This window comes from Megalopta genalis, chromosome 5 (genome assembly GCF_051020955.1).
Source record: "Megalopta genalis isolate 19385.01 chromosome 5, iyMegGena1_principal, whole genome shotgun sequence".
Lineage (NCBI taxonomy): Eukaryota > Metazoa > Arthropoda > Insecta > Hymenoptera > Halictidae > Megalopta > Megalopta genalis.
The window spans coordinates 17,784,779-17,801,846 of record NC_135017.1 but is presented as its reverse complement, the minus strand read 5'-3'; the positions used below and the strand labels follow the sequence as shown (position 1 = coordinate 17,801,846).

The 17,068-nt window shown below is 34.9% G+C and overlaps 2 protein-coding genes across 4 annotated transcripts; both read right to left on the bottom strand.

Moving 5' to 3' along the window:
* Positions 1–7,699: 7,699 nt before the first annotated feature.
* On the bottom strand, positions 7,700–12,593 carry Ttc7 (tetratricopeptide repeat domain 7). 2 transcript variants are annotated; one of them, XM_033482618.2, is made up of 15 exons: positions 12,294–12,593; positions 11,643–11,794; positions 11,331–11,499; positions 10,950–11,132; positions 10,516–10,645; positions 10,303–10,439; positions 9,910–10,148; positions 9,632–9,820; positions 9,354–9,532; positions 8,841–9,280; positions 8,708–8,763; positions 8,525–8,638; positions 8,341–8,445; positions 8,137–8,228; positions 7,700–8,052 (listed from the first exon to the last, which is right to left on the bottom strand). In XM_033482618.2, the coding sequence occupies exons 1-15, from the start codon at positions 12,415–12,417 to the stop codon at positions 7,920–7,922; spliced, it is 2,442 nt and encodes an 813-aa protein (XP_033338509.1). In that variant the 5' UTR covers positions 12,418–12,593; the 3' UTR covers positions 7,700–7,919. The 2 variants fall into 2 exon arrangements, with proteins under 2 accessions (XP_033338509.1, XP_033338508.1); XM_033482617.2 differs by having other exon boundaries at positions 8,525–8,763; positions 12,294–12,592.
* Positions 12,594–12,836: 243 nt separating this feature from the next.
* Positions 12,837–15,541, bottom strand: LOC117227420 (KICSTOR complex protein kaptin). 2 transcript variants are annotated; one of them, XM_033482621.2, is made up of 9 exons: positions 15,350–15,541; positions 14,990–15,129; positions 14,607–14,911; positions 14,261–14,526; positions 14,005–14,171; positions 13,746–13,918; positions 13,592–13,670; positions 13,239–13,530; positions 12,837–13,160 (listed from the first exon to the last, which is right to left on the bottom strand). In XM_033482621.2, exons 3-9 carry the CDS (start codon positions 14,809–14,811, stop codon positions 13,089–13,091), a joined length of 1,254 nt encoding a protein of 417 aa, XP_033338512.1. In that variant the 5' UTR covers positions 14,812–14,911; positions 14,990–15,129; positions 15,350–15,541; the 3' UTR covers positions 12,837–13,088. The 2 variants fall into 2 exon arrangements, with proteins under 2 accessions (XP_033338512.1, XP_033338511.1); XM_033482620.2 differs by having other exon boundaries at positions 15,213–15,352.
* Positions 15,542–17,068: the final 1,527 nt, after the last annotated feature.

Genomic DNA, 17,068 nt, shown 5'->3' with positions numbered 1-17,068 from the left:
GAAGATTTTGTTTATGTTACATTATTGATTATTTGAGCCGAGAACGCATGAACGTTATGACATAAAAGTTATTATACGTTTCACTATTTTTCTTCAGTCTTGAAAATCATAATAGGCCACAATCATTGTAGGAATGAAAATTGAAATTTCTAACTTATGTTCACCCATTTCTTTACAATCGATAAATTACAAAAGAAAATTGGAATGTCACTGTCATCATTTCAACAAGTTATGTGAACTAAATTATGTTCAACAGTTTCTTAAAGATCGATAACAAAGACAGGGTGAGGCAAGGGGTAGTGTTTCAGGAGCTCTAACGTGTACAGAAATGTACAAATTTGTTTGTCGAATCGCAAACGATATTGCGCTTATCTCTTTATTTTGTTCCACACATTTCTGTTCCAACAACGATTATTTAAATTTATAAATATTATTATATAGTGTAATATATATAATTCTTATAATACGAGTTATATATATATATATACATAACTCGTATTATAAGAATTATCGTATAATCGTTCCAACAACGATTATTTAAATTTATAAATATTAATATATAGTATAATATATATAATTCTTATAATACGAGTTATACATATAAGAAGTATTGTATCAAGGTATTCGTATTGGTCGTCTAAGTGCTTCGTTCTCGTTTCTTTCCTTGTTGCCGAATCGAAAACGTAATAGAGACGTTACTGTCAGTAATAACGATAATTATATCGGGTTTGATAAGACGAGTCCATTTGATTGATCGCTTCTTGCTCGGGGTAATACACACTTGTATACAAACTCATGGTGAAATCCTGCGCATTAACGATTACTGTTATCCTTCCTGTCAGATTTTCGATTGTAGACAGTTTTTTTTTTACTTGATCGGAATCCTCGCTTAAATGACAGCGGTCGACGGGGGGGGGGGGGGCAGAGGAACTCCGGGGCGTTCAGGACATGCGATAGCGACTCTTCTCTCTCTTTCTTTCTCGAGTCTCTACGTTGGTACTTCGTCCGGAGGACGATATTAGGTCACGATGGGCTAATGCTTACGGACTATGTGAAACGTTTTAAAATCGCTTTCACAGTATATCTGGAATAGTTTCGATTAACGCCTAGGCGTCGGGTAACATTCGAACGCATAGCTTTTTCCGGATACAAAATTTCGTTTCTCTTTTTCTCGCTGAATTTACAATTATTTAATACACACAACGAGTCTCGGAGATCGCTCAATTTCTGTAAAATCACGATAATTCGATGCCGAACTCACAAACGAGATCAACGCATTGCTTTGAAATGTTAATTTCAGTCAATCAGTGAAGTATGCCGGTATATGTATAATATATCGAACGAGGCGATATTTCCAGGTTTGATAGAAACAATATGCAATTCCACCGAACGACAGAATAAAATATCAAGTAAAATACAGCGGAGTTCCTTGTACCACACGGAATAAACCAATACGAATTTAGAGGCCTGTAACGTCCACCGGATAATCCGAAAGTGAAACCGCGCGCCATCGCCACCCTCAATTTTTAACACGTATCGCATGAAAACGAAAAACGTTACCAAATTCAGCCTTGGCTCGATAGATGCGGGGAACTTGCCCGAATACAACGATATATGTATGTACAATTATTCGATTACACCGAATGTCTGTGAATGTTTGAAAATTGTACGACGAATGGTATTTTCGTCGGAATATTTTCAGATTTGACGAAAAGTTCTTTGCCGTGCACGGGTCTCGCTGCACGATATCGGGTTCTTTAGACGTTCCAGGTGGAGAGACCATTGAAAAAAATTGTCGGAACGGATTATATTTCGAGCAGGTCAAGAAAATATCCGTCAAAGAAATGTGCGGCGATGTCTTGCCGCCACGCACGCCATCATTCGCCTGGCACGATTTGTCAGGGCCGCAGCAGCTACCCCTAATCGACGCCGGCGTTACTGTCAAATAAATGTTTATTTTTTTGCGTGAACAATGTTCGATCGTGTTCGCCGAAAAAATGGCCGGTTTTTAAAGAACCAAGCTTGACGAAGCAAGGATCACCCGGCGGACGTTGCGAGTCGTACGAAAGCTCTTCGCCGGTGAATCGGCGATATTCGCGGATCGAAGGTCGGTCGATGATTTTTCGATGAAATGATCGGGATATTATCGGTGATTTTACCCGATAGAAAATATTTAGGTAGCCTGTATTTCGTGTGAACCACCCCTTGCATTTACCGCAGAAGCAGAGCGGCGGTTTCAATGTCCTTTCACCGAATCGGTCGATATTTTCTTAAATAAAAATAATGCGCGTACGCGCTCGCACGACTATAGAATATGATGTGTTTTAACGAATAGTATATCGCCTCCGGTGAACATACTATATAATATAATAATATAGTATAATATAGTATATAGTATATAGTATAATAATATAGTATAATATAGTATAATATAGTATATAGTATATAGTATATAGTATAATAGTATATATATAGTATATAGTATAATAGTATATATATAGTATATAGTATAATAGTGTATATATAGTATATAGTATATAGTATAATAGTATATATATAGTATATAGTATAATAGTGTATATATAGTATATAGTATATAGTATAATAGTATATATATAGTATATAGTATAATAGTATAATATAGAATAATATGAATATACGGTAAAACACACCGACATACACGCGACTATCTAACAATATTTGATCATAATTTGAGTACAGACTACTATTTCGAAGATAACAATGCGGTAACATTAATCGTAGATAAATCAATCAGTCGTTGTTACTTAATTCTTAAAGCCGCAATTATTTCGCGTGTGAATGTGCACGATTTTCTCTCTTTTATCGGTTCACCCTTAAGATCGCGTCGACATAATTATCATCTTTGGCGCGTCGCGAACAAAGTTACAATGAGAAGCGTTAATTAACGTAAATTGTTCTGTAAACGATTGTTGACTTTTTAATGTCGGAGAAACGAAAAAATAGCCTCATTCTGCCGAATTCTATTAAAACATTCCGCGTCGCGAGAGCGACGCAGCTTGGAAGAAAAAAATGTAAATGGATCTCGTTCGTTCTATTCCGCCTTCAAATGCAAACGTAACACCGACAATTAGTTTATATGAAACGCTTCCTTTTCCCTACATGTATACAGAGAGTCGCGGCGGATTCGTCATTCACATTTTTGTCCACGTCATACGCTAAACATCATCCAAAGTGATTAACCAATGCACACGAATGCGCGAATGAATATTTCATTCTTATATGTAGAGGTGAGCTGTTCCATGCTCGTTCTTTAGATCACAGTCTTTATGGAGAACCATCGTCATATGGCTGGGAAATTACAGGAAGCTTGTTTACAGATGTAAACAAAATTACATAGCACTTCGGTTTAACAAAGAAATATTGCTTTCGTAGTTTACAAGCATCCGCGACGCCCACATTTGAAAAACAACGAAGTTCACGATTGAAACGGTCGAAAACGAAAAAACGCGATTGTGTCAGAACGCAAGGAATTATGATATCGTCGGATCAGATCTATCCGATCATTATCATTATCTGTAATTACCTGATATCTCTCGGCAAGGTATCAGATAAGATAGGCGATAAAATACCATCGAAAGAGATGATCTCGATGAGAAGTCAAGATTCTCTTGACTCGAACATGCATTAAAGTGAACGGTAGAAATATATCTCCAAAAGCGGAGGCGTTTCGAAGAAATAATTCACGCGTGACTCAAAAATTTTACCCACACAAATTTCAACATAATCGCGTTTTTCTATTTAAATTCGTACTATCTCGCTATCCTCGCTATCTTCCATCAAATACAATAACGTTTCGTGAAACGTTTGTTCGTTCCTCGTTCCTCATTAAACGGTGACAATAATAAATAAAACTGATCGTCCGAGAATAAGAAATTAATCTAAATTATATATCATAGACATAATAATATAATATATTAATATAATATTAATTATTAATATTATTATATTATAATATTATTATATTAATAGTTAATATTATAATATTATTTTATTAATAGTTAATATTATAATATTATTATATTAATAGTTAATATTATAATATTAATTATTAATATAATATAATATAATAATATAATATATTATAGACACAACCCAAACGAACTATTTAAAGTAATAGCGCCGTGAACGGTGAAACGCCGTAGCGCGACGATGCTCGTTTCGGAATTGTAAGCCGGCCGGACCGTATGAAAAGTGAAAGAAAGCTGATTGATAATAAGTTGTTTCGTACGCGCGCGATTTCTGATTGCGGGTTGTTTCCGCGGCCGTTCCGGTCCCCGTTCATTCCTCATTTCCGAAGGATAAAAGTGGACCCGTACACTTTGAACCGCGCTCTGGTTTAATTGTTCGTCGATATGACACGCCGATATAACAACCGCGATAAAGCAAGAAATTACGGATCCTCGTTAAAACTGCGAATGCCGGGACCCGCGTCCGCCAGGTGTGCGCTTCTCCGTGTATCGCCTATACACACGTGTACCTGCTGGCTGGCTAGCTAATGCGGTCGATCGTATCCAAATAGGTATATTATATATAATACATATATTGTATTATTATAGGTATATGTATATTTTTTGTATTATTATATATAATATATATATATATATATATATATATTGTATTATTATAGGTATATTCGAGCAATTTCTTTTTCTTTTTTTCGTCGCTCTAATACGCAGAGGTGTCCGCACACGGAAGACCGTAGGGCGAGGGAGGGGCGGAAGAAGGGAGGGGGAGGGGGGCGCGAGGGCGTCGATATTCGTAAACTACATTCGCATCTAATAGATAATTAACAGTTTCGCCGGTGGCCGTGACCGATATGTGGTAACAGCGTCGCACCGGTGTCCGCGATATCAATAATAAGCGATGAGCATGCGTGCGGCAAAAAAGAACGTTCGCGTATATACACATACATATAGGCATACGTAGCCAGGTAAATGGAAATGACGGTTCCAAGCACGCCAATTTTTTGAAAGTATACCAAGGTCACCGTGAATTTATCAAAGGGAACTAGAGGCACAAAGGCGGCGGGCACGTTGATGCGAGCGGTGGCAAGTGTGTTGTAGGCTTCTTGCCGCAGAGAATCGTCCGGTTAAATATTCTACTACCACCACCACGAGAGAGAGAGAGAGAGAGAGAGAGAACTTCTATTTCTCGTGGACGAAACGTGGGTCCTTGGGCGGAGAGGATCTCTCCGTCGACTCCGACCGTTTTCACGATGAAACACGATCATTCGTAACGGAGAGTACATATACGAGACGCTCCGTAAAGGGATGAAAATAATGGATAAAATCGTTCGTGCCGGTACGGACGCGCTCGTGAAACGTATTAACAAGCACGGTCGTAACAACAAACAACAGCGCGCACGACGGCAATGATAATAATAACAGGTAGATCCAGTTCGCTTGAATTAGTTTGTACGAACAATAGCGTTTGGAACGCGTCCCGAGCGATAAGTGTGCGTGTGTGTTAGAACCATGGTGTCGTTTTTCCGTGGTAAGAACAAACCGTCTAGATCGTTCGTCGATAGAAAAAAAATGAGTCACGATCGCAGCAGCTAGCGTCGTCGCGCATTCATTCGCGTGTACTCTCGATTCCCGGGATGCTGAGAAAATCCGATAAAAATTCGGAATTCACCGTATAAAAAACGCGTCCGCGAATTTGTTCGGTTTCACCGGGCTCGCCCCGTGCACAGAGGCTGGTAGGTGGGTTTCCTAGGTTCCGGTACGAGCGGCATGAAAAGGGAGAAAAAGAAGTCCGGACGATAATACTTGGTCGATTGTATTACGCATAGCCGTAAGCTCTGCAGATGCGTGATGCGCTAAACGTGACGCGGTACGACGACGTTCCGCTGGGGCTAACCGCGCGAAAAAGACCATTTTTGGGCACCGTTTGCCGGGAAAAATCGATACTCTTGCAGGCTGATAGGACGTCGAAAGTATGGATTCATGACGTAGCCTCACGGAAAAGGGCCGGCCTGCTTTTAAGCAGGGTTTTCGAAAAAGTCTCTGCTGGCCAGGTTGCAGCGAGCCTGCGCACCGGTGTACGCGCAATGCGACACGCGATAGAGTAGGACAGGGCGTCTCGTAATCTCGTTAAAAAGAGACGGAACGGGGGATGGAGAAGCGCACAGCGGCGTTCACGATTAACGGTAAGGAAGGGAATTTAATGGGTGTCACGGCAAAGAATGTTAATTTTATACCTTACGTTTATCGATGTAGCGTCTAATTGGTGTTAATTTAGCAGGCGATACGCCGCGGAATAAACTGTCCCCCCCGTTCGATTTACCAAATGATGCAACTCGAGATTGGCTCGCGGTGCAATAACAGCGTGTCTGTTATATCGGGCAAGAAAGGAAATTTCGCTTTTTGTTTTACTTTCCTTTTTGCTTCTAATGTTCACGTTCGCGCGAGATACGGGAGGCTGAGTTTAATCGGACGAGTTTATTAGAAATATTTTTTTCAGCTGGTACACGTTTCGGTACACCCCGACGAAAATTGATTTGTTCGAGGAACGAATAGCGGAATAACCGTCGATTACTATTTCATTTTCTTGGAGACATTTTCAAGCTTTCCTTGGTTGAATCGAAATGATATGATACGGTTACGTTGATACGAATATATCTGCTGCAACAATCTTTTAGGTCCGTTTTGTATTGCGTCATATTTCGATAATTACATTGCATAAATAGTAAGGGAGATTCGAGAAATGATCATGATGCAGGTGCTCTTCTGTTTAAGAATTATGCGAACGTTTAATATCGTGTTGCACGTTTTCTCCCACTTTTCGCGCAGGGGTATTTAAAATATATTTATTTCTTAATTGCTTCTTTTTTATCGAGAAATCTGGTCGTGGTTGAATAACGTAATTAATGTTACTTAAATCGAGCATCGAGTACACACGCGCGCGAAAGTATAGTTAATATTTAATTGGATAAATATCGCATCTATTGTTGATGTTAAGATACACCGTAAAGCGTTTTAATAACGTAATTTTATTGCACTTTGAATGTAACAAATTGAAAGACACGTTATCGAATTTAAAACGTTCGCGGAATTATAACAGAACGTGCATTAATCAATCAATATCCAATATAAAAATATTTTTACCAAAATAAATTGTAAAGATGTGTATACGGATATAACATACATGGGTCAATACGTTTGTTCGCTTATCCTATAGAAGGGACGTACCAGCAAGCGATAATATTGACCAAAGAATAATTTTATTTGAATTCACGGTATCATTAATTACGATTATACGTGACTTATTTTAGTATTTTTCGCGTATTACATTTATGTCAAATATGTCGATATGAATTTTACAGCTACAAGTAAATGCCTGGGCGTATAATATGTTTATGCTAAAGTAGGAATAATTGAAAACTGTAAAGATGATAGCTGTATGTATAGGGTGTTGGGAAAAATTTCAGGAGTAATTATTTGGGATGCGTTTTCAGCTTCATTTTTATGTTAGTAATGATTAAAGGTCTCCCCGAGTGGTAGCATGCGTAAGAGAAACGCGAACAGTGACGTATCTTGCGTAAGACAAAGACACGCAAGTTTTACACTATTGGTCGATTTTGATTGTTAATTAATTAATTGTTATTTCACATATGCGAGATTTAAAAGGTTCTCGAAATGCTCGTTCAACGGAAGCATTCTCGGATTCACAGTGGTCTCTTTATTAGAACTCGTTACAGTGATTGTTTTTTAAGTTATTTGTACAATTATAATATTTCTTAACGCATCCATTTGTTTATACAGTATTTTTAACAGTGCAACAGTAAAGATAAGCAGGTACTATTGCCACAAGGGCAAAGGAATGCCAATGTTGCAGAATAAATTGTGATCTTTTTTTCAAGTAATTAACATTTTGAATCATTCGAAAGTTACAGGTATAGACAAAATTGGTAATATCGGATTCGTAGTTTCTACTTCAAGGGCTGTAGCCATACAATCACTTGCCGCTTCTACTTCCCCTAAAGATTCCAATACCTTCCCTAAATTGTACCTACGAGAATAAAGCGAAATTAAATTATTCAATACATTTCAATGGAAAAACATAACCATTATATATTTAGAACATTTCTATTACCATGTTTGATGAGAATTTGGATCGATCTTTGCCGCATCCCTTAGAGTTTTTTCTGCCAGTCTTTGGCTTCCCAGATAATGGTAGATTAAACCCTGATAATATAAATACCGTTTTAGTGTTTTAAACTACTATTAATTTACTATCGTATATGAAATAATATGAACATAGAAGTAGCTATTATTTAGTAATTATGAGATACATTACTAAGTGTTGTAGACTTTTTATATGCGACGGATTGATCGAAACTGCATTCTGGTAACACTGTTTTGCCTCCAAATATTCCAATTTATATTCGTGCAACAATCCTCTCTAAAATAAAAAAAATGGGTTTAAACATTGATATTTATCGGGTTGACTTTTTACGTATAAAAATATTGAAGAAACTTACCGTATACATAATATGATGGCTCAATGGAAAAATATTAGTAGCTTCTTGTAAAGAGAGAACAGCACCATTCGGTTGATCCAAGACCAAATACACCTCGGTGAGCAACAGCCATACCTGCAATTGCAACAGCCATGCTCTTTGTGGTCCAGGTTTTGGAGTAAACGAACTAAGTGAAGATGCAACCTCAGAAAGAGCTTGTTCCACTCTCGAAGCAGCTAATGACTGTGCATGCAGTGAACCTATTTAAAATAATATTATTTATGAAAATTGCTCGACTTTGTAAAATTAAAATGATAACTACTTGTTCGATACATACTGGAATCTTTATCGGACATTTCAGAAGCGTACAACTGAAAAACACTTCTAGTTTCGCTACGTTTTTCACTATGTTGTTCATTGCAGTTAACATTAGTCTGATCCTCGTATAGATTTTTCCAAAGTAAAAGCATATGCCTTATGGTAAACAAAGCTTGTTCACCTCCCATACTTCGTAATTCAAGATGCGCTTTTACAAAAAGAAAGTTTAAATTGTCCGGATATTCCTCTAATACACTGTTGATTAAATGAAGTGCTTCAGAATATTGCTTGTAAGCTGATAATAATAATATCAATAAATGCAACGATGGAATGTGTTCTGCTCGAAGATTCAGTGCAATTTTTACATGAATCATTGCATCGTTAATTTGCCTATTAATAGCATACTCATGAGCCAAATAATACTCAGCTAAATGATCATTCGGATCGCATTGTTGTGCCCTATAAAAATAGTATACAATGAAAAAATGTATTATGAACAATTTGATTTATATTTCACATGAAAATTACATACTTTTGAAAACATTCTAAAGCTGTTTTCGTATGATAAGTCTTATCCAATTTTACTATAGTATTTGCAGAGAGAACGCTATGACCAATTCCAATATAAAGATGACACCTGGATTGCATACCTTGCGAACTTGCAGTTTCTCTTTTAAGTGCTTTCTGACTCCATTCAATACCTTCTTTTATCTATAAAATTTATTATTTTGAGTAATTAAATATCTGTGATATATCAGATTGTCCAATGTGTTGCCTACTTAATACAAATAATACAAGAATAATCGTTACCATGTTTAATTGTTCGTAGCATAATCTTGCTGCTAAAAGGCAAGGCATTACTTTTTGTGGCGATAACCTTGCTACCACTTTCAAGACTCTATACGCATGCATATATCTGCCCATACTAATCAAACACAACGCACATTGCGTCCACACATGTGCTTCTTCATGAGAAAACTTCAATGCTCTTTCAAAAGACTGTTGCAATATGAAGATAAGTTAAGTTTGTGAATACGTAATCATAAATCTTTTTAATGATATAATAAACAAGCTTAATTGTAATCAACCTCATATAGTAACTCCACTTGACTCCATCTCATAACAACAACTGTAAGAATATCGTACACCGCAGTAGCATTCTCAAATGCGTGTATTCTTGCTTCTTTAAATTCGGGGGACTGACTAAGTACGGCATCTCTGACTGCCATGGCTTCACTAATTAATAGTAACAAAATTGTTTCCTCGTATTCATTTCTTGGTACAAACATATTTGGGCCTAAGTATTTCTTTGGCTTCCATGGCGATTCTAAAAAAAAATTACAAAAATTTTTCTTACTCTGCATAGTACTTAATGACATATGTAGCCATTCTTTAATTTTTTCAAAAATTATTCTTGGAAGCATTCTGTATATGAACCGATGATCTACCAATTTACAGACATATATGTATAATATGATTACCTGTTGTTTCACTTTGTTCTTCCGGTGCTTTATATTCAGCCCCGCTTATTCCACGTATTAACACCTCCGCTAATTGCCTTGTTAAAGTTACACGAAGACTTTGAGTAGCCGTAGACTCCATAGCAGACAAAATTTCCCTTTTCAATTATTTACTCTCATAAGTAAATCATTCAATTTTTTTCACATAAGAAAGGATTGAAAAAAATTACTTACCTGTAACGATTTATTGCAGCTTGAATATTTCCAGTTTGAACATACAATACAGGCGCCCTTTGCAGTGCAGTTTCTAAAATTGGTCCAATATGTTTTGTAGAACCATATGTAGACTGAGAAGAATATGTACCTGTTGAACAAATGATATGGAAACATTAGTTACAAAATCTCGATTTCATGTTTCAACTCGTTTTACCAACAACCTTATCAAATTACCTGAAAGAGGTCTATGTGTATGTAGTTAATGCAATATACTTTTATAAAATGAATGAACTGTAATGTTAGTCATTAATCTCTCATTCTTTTCATTATTTATTGTCAGTTACCGCTGATGATCATAATGTGTTATTCATGCATACATGGATTATGAAACTAAGGTTTCCATTTAGCATTGTTTGATTGAAAACAATGAGATGAAAATCAGTCTACTTCACCTGTATTGTTACTATTTATAGTAGAATTGCCATTTTGATGTTGCATTGCAAATTTGTCTTGTTCTTGTAAATATACCAATGTTAGGTCCCCAGCAATTTCGTAACACTTGATGATCTGTTCTTGCCATTCTGTTATTTTATACTTTGACTTAGAATTTGGTGGTAACCTTTCCAGACAAAGACCTGCCATAAATTAATAAAGAACTTAATATTAATATGTTATTGGAAAAAAGGAAAAGGCAATCGCAAAACGATAGAAATTTTCATTTTTTTAATTAATCACAATAATAGACTTTCTTCGATAGATAACATTTCTGCTGAAGTTAAGATGAATAGAATACTTTAAGAATAAAAATAAATAAAAATATGTTCGATGCAAACCTTTAATTGCATAGGACTCTGCGATAATGCGGAGACTTCTGCAAGGCAAATGCTTTTCTGTGAGCGTATCAAGTTCAGCTTCCTTATAATGATTCAAGGCCTCTTCATACATTCCCATTGCATAGTGCACTTTTCCTAATAATAAATGTGCATCTAACACAACTAAAGCCTAAAATTTATTATTAATTATATCATTATTATATTGTTCAATTAAAGCATATGCAAATTCTATTAAAACTGTGTACGACACTCTAATTATGCTCAACGAACATTAAATTAAATTTTAAACTATGCATTATTATCATTACATACCTGCTTATCCTTTTCATTTGCTGCAAGCAGCAAATATCGTCTAGTTTCCACTAACCCATTTCTTGCTTTGCCGATATTGGCATCTATAGGCAAAGTTTGTTCTAAAAAACTTTCTAGTCTCCCTTCGCCAGATAAAAAATTTGCTAAACATTCTGAAATGAAATATATATGATTTTACTCGTTTAGATGAAAAATATTATTGAATGATTCATGAAAGTCCAAATAACAACAATTTATATTCAAAAATATTGAAAATTAAATATATTAATAAATAAAAAACTAAAACATGAATTTGACATAAATTAATGAAGTTCTTAGCATTAATATTGGGGAATGTTTATTAGTGGCTCGCTAATGACAGAGCATTTTCCCGCCTTAATCTTATAATTGAAACAAACTAGGAAAATAGAAAATTCAACTTCGAACGACAAATTCTATAGCAATTATATTTGGCCTTTAAACCAGCAGATTATAATCTTTGACATGACTTAACAAGTTTCTTTCCGCGAATAGGTTACGAAACCCGTGAAGTGACATGTCAAGCCTATAAAATTTAATTAATGATTTTAATAGAAAATCAATTAATACAACATGTAACTGTCATGAAGTAGAATTTTCGTTTGAAAAAAAAATAAGAAGACAAATATTCACCATTGCTTGGATATTGTACTTTCAGGTGTTCTGCTAATTCTATAACCTTTTTCCAATTTCCCTCTTCACGGTTTTTATCGATTTCTGATTCAATTCGAAGGGCGTGTGCCTTTTTACTTGTCATTCTAATTCACGTAGGAAGAGGAATGGGACACACTGCTCAGTCCTTTCGTAATGTTCACCAAGATGTAATGTAATATATCGATCATCAGTGATGTTACGAGCCGAGACAAGGCGTAAAAGTACACGTACGGCAACCTCCGCCTCGAGCACGTGCCAGACTATTTTGAACTGTCTGTCATATCATAGATGCAACAACATGTAGATACGATGCATCGCGAAATCTGTTGGTTGTTGCAACAAACCATTGCGCATTCGTCAGGATGTTAATGTATAAATTATTAATAGTTCAGGAAAATGTTATCTGTTGTAACTGCTAATCATTTAATTTTATCAGGTGTAATAATAATATACAAGTAAACTATTTTTACTTAAATTAAAATTTTTCAGACGATTTAAACCTTAAACTAAAGTAATACAAAATTATCACTTTATAATGCTAATTTATTAGTCTCTCACACGTACATGTGTTAATATAAGGATAAAAACTTTGATTCTCCCGTATTTTGATATTACGCATTAAACATATATACATATATGCATATGTATCCATACATACATATAGATTTATATTAATCTTTGATCTTCAGTCAGAAATTTAATCGTAACACTTTTTAAAGACTAAAATTGGTTTGAACTCTTTTTATGTAACAGTTAAAAAATTGTATATTCAACTTATAATTCATTTCTTCCTAGTATTCTCTGATATCGTTTTTTCCATTTATCTTTCACGTCCGCAACATTATGCTGAAATTACATTTATACTTCGATTATTTTAAAGCTTATTCCAACCGATTTAAAACAATTTAAACGAATGTATGAAACCTGTAATATATGTACTCCACGTTGTGTAAGTACAATAAGTTCTTTCATTCCATCGTTCGTTATATCCATGTAACATATAGAATGTACAGGTGCATCAAATAACTTTTTAACAATTAATTCCCATGTGTCATTTATGAAACAAAATATTAGTATTTCTTGACCGTATGTTCCCAACAATATTTCATTCTGACCATCCATATTGATGTCAGCGATACAAGAACATAAAATACAATCAGATGTTTCACTACCGTTTAACGTTATATCCTCGTCCATCCCATTATTCAGGATGTCCCTAATTGGAGCAAACGGGACATTATTTCTTAATATATAGGATAGAAAAGGAATATACTCACATAAAGACAACTGCATTACAAGTATTTACAATAAGAACATTTAGTTTCGTTTCTTTATCACTTGTAGATTGTTTTTCACCTGTAACAGTAATGAAAGCATTGATTCGCTCTGTCAGATAATTAAATAGTAATATTTTTTAATAAATGTATTTACCATTCGAATCGATGAAGTTGGGTTTTGTAATATTATTTTTTTGTGGAAATACATATACACTGGAGATGGGAGTGTCATATCTTAATTTCCAACTTCGACGGACTTTCAGTTCTAAAACATTAACGATAGCAACTTTCACCAAACCACATTCACAACCAATTACAGTCAGTCTCCTAAATGAATTTGAATTTTACATAATCCATGAAGTTTAATACAATTTGGTAGAATTCAATGAATTAAAGAATATTTAAAATTATACCAGTTATATTCATCATAGTAGTAAATATTAATCCATAATGAAATTGCCTGAATATCATGCAGTTCAGGAAAATATTTCTCAATCGACGATTCGCTGTAACCATGATTTAATTTATCTTCCCTGATCATATGAATCTTGTAATCACTTCCAGACAATAACCAAACAACCTGAAATCTTAAGTAGATTGTAATTCTATCTTAAATTGATACAATTGTATAATGATAAACAATTGATTATTATGAAATAAAAAATTTACCTCGTTATGTGAATTTTGTTGCGGCAATATAGTGTGATATAAATGATAAGGCGTATACGCCAATTCTACCATTAAACAATTTTGTGCTATGGCTTCGATAGAACTACATTCGTTACCCTCTCCATCCGTAACACCTTCTGTATATATATTCAAATATCTCTCTACAGATGTATCCGTGCTTACTTTAATTATTGTTATTCCTATCACAAACCCATCACCTGTATCGGATTTATTATAAGCATCAATTGACATGATTTCTGCTCCACCTAAAGGAAATATAGTTCCATTTACGTACGAAGAATATTTCTTATTTAAAAGATAATAATTTATATTTAAAATTACGAACTTGGAATGTATGTAAATAGTAATTCCTTAACCAACGGTCTTAAATATAAATTTGGCATTGAATGATATTCACAAGAATATATTTTTCTTTTTAAAGAAGCCACTAATACTTTGTTGGAGCCATTGGTGGAACATAATTTCGTCATTGAATAAATGTTTCCTTGCGATGTTAAAGGAAACCAATGGGCATCTATTAAATTACACATGTTCTTGTTTCTATCTAAATATTAATCACATTGATTTATAATAGTGACTAAAATATAATGCTTATTTACATTTGCATTTTATTTCGTTAAATACATTTTTCTAAAAAAGAAAAAAACATAACGTAATCAAGAATATATTTAAACAAATTATATCAATGTTGCTGTTACGATAACATACCCATAATTTGTAAGATTTTCTGTCTATAATTCATCTTGTATCCATGTTGTTTGACAGATGTTTCAAGGTTATAAATACAAGATTTTCAGGTTACAAACTACTTGTTTCATTGCATGTGATTTGAATGGAAGAATTGTATACTGAAATGCAATTTCGATTAGTTCATTTTGAAATGAGCTTAATATAATTTAAAAGATCTTACGATAAATACTGCGTTACATACTAATATAAAATACGTTTTTAGAAACATGAGCATGTACATAGCAGAACACACATGTTGTTACAATCTACCACACCAACGTTTATTTAATAAAAGATTCTTGGAAAAGACATTTTCATGTATATATGTACATGACTTACGTGCATGTAGTTCAATATTGCTATTGGCTGTTGCAGCTAAATGTGTCTTCAACAATGATTTTTTTATTCGACAGTCGTGGAATGTTAATTGGGCCTCAAGAATTTTCTCTCTAGTGTTTTTAAATCGTTGTTCCCTGAATTCATTTAAATATGATTAAGAAAACGAACGAAATTTGAAATAAGATTTGTAATAATTTGAAACAATAAAGCTTCATATATCAGCGACGTAATTATATGCCACTATTCCCATGATCTTCCGCTTTTGCATATATATTTAAAAGTAGCGCCATTTCAGACGAGTGGCGCCTCTACTGGAAAAAGATCGAAGCTCCGATCGAGGTCCGTACAGCGCCAATTAGTCCGGTGGCAAAACGCTCAAACTGTTAGCCAAAACAGAACTTCCAGATTTCGCCGCAAGTGGCGCCACTGTTTGGCTAACAGTTTGAGCGTTTTGCCACCGGACTAATTGGCGCTGTACGGACCCCGAACGGAGCTTCGAAAATCTGCCGCGAGCAGCGCCACTCGTCTCGAATGGCGCTATTTTTATATATTCAAGAACAAATGATGCCTGTCAGACTTTACATCGTATTTTATCGGAATTGCGGTACGAATCATCTACCGTGTTTATTTGCAATAATAAATAAACCTTTTTGCACGATATCCGATACAGAAAATGCTCCTAAATAGTTTTTTACCTTCAAAATATTTGTTTGTCCTCAGAATCGACGGATTTCGTGGTATTTTCCGCAGACGTACGCTTCGTACGACCAGCTCGGTGGAAATTATTGTTTATTCAATATTATCAGCAATAAATAGACTTCCTATTGCGTGACATACATGCAGGGAAGTATCTTGGACATTTATGTAACGATTCAAATACGATGGAATTTCGATTATCCATCGTTCCTGGAACCGAGATAGTGCCGCGTATTCAAATACATATATCGAATAGATGAAATAATTTCGTTCATCCTAATAATTACCTTCATGCAACACACTAATAAACGTACGCTATTCAAGAGTACTATACGATCATCTGGTCTATGACAATAATGTCCAGATAATCGAAAGTATTTAAGCCGCTGAATGAAACTTCGATTCGCGTTGTCAAACGAAACGAACTGTACGCGCTTTCATTGCGACGGACTTGTTCTCCGTGATGAATTCTTTTCTCAGTTTATGAAGGAATGGTTAGAGCCACAAATTAATAACGCACGGAACGGCAGTCATGACATTTTCCTTTACGTCGAGGTGCCTACGGAAATCCAATATCGAGATTAATCACGTGCAATCGAGCAGGTCGACCTAAATACCGTGGTGTCATTCGGATCAGAATAGAGGCGTGTATATAATATTGTGCAGAGAACATTTATCAACCTAAGTATTCATTCTGATGTCAACAACGGTCTCACGCGTCACGATGAAATCTTCTCGCGACGAAACGAGAGACAAGTTTGTCCGGAAAAATTCGTTAAACCCTACGGTATATATATATAAAAATAATAAAATATATTATATTATATATATATAAATATATAGATATGCATACCGTAGGGTATGTCAATATATAAAAAAATAATAAAATATATTATATTATATATATATAGATATAGATATGTATACCGTAGGGTATGTCAATATATAAAAAACTAATAAAATATATAAATAAATAAATTTGGTAAATCCAAACCGCAACAAAGATATGCATACCGTAGGGAC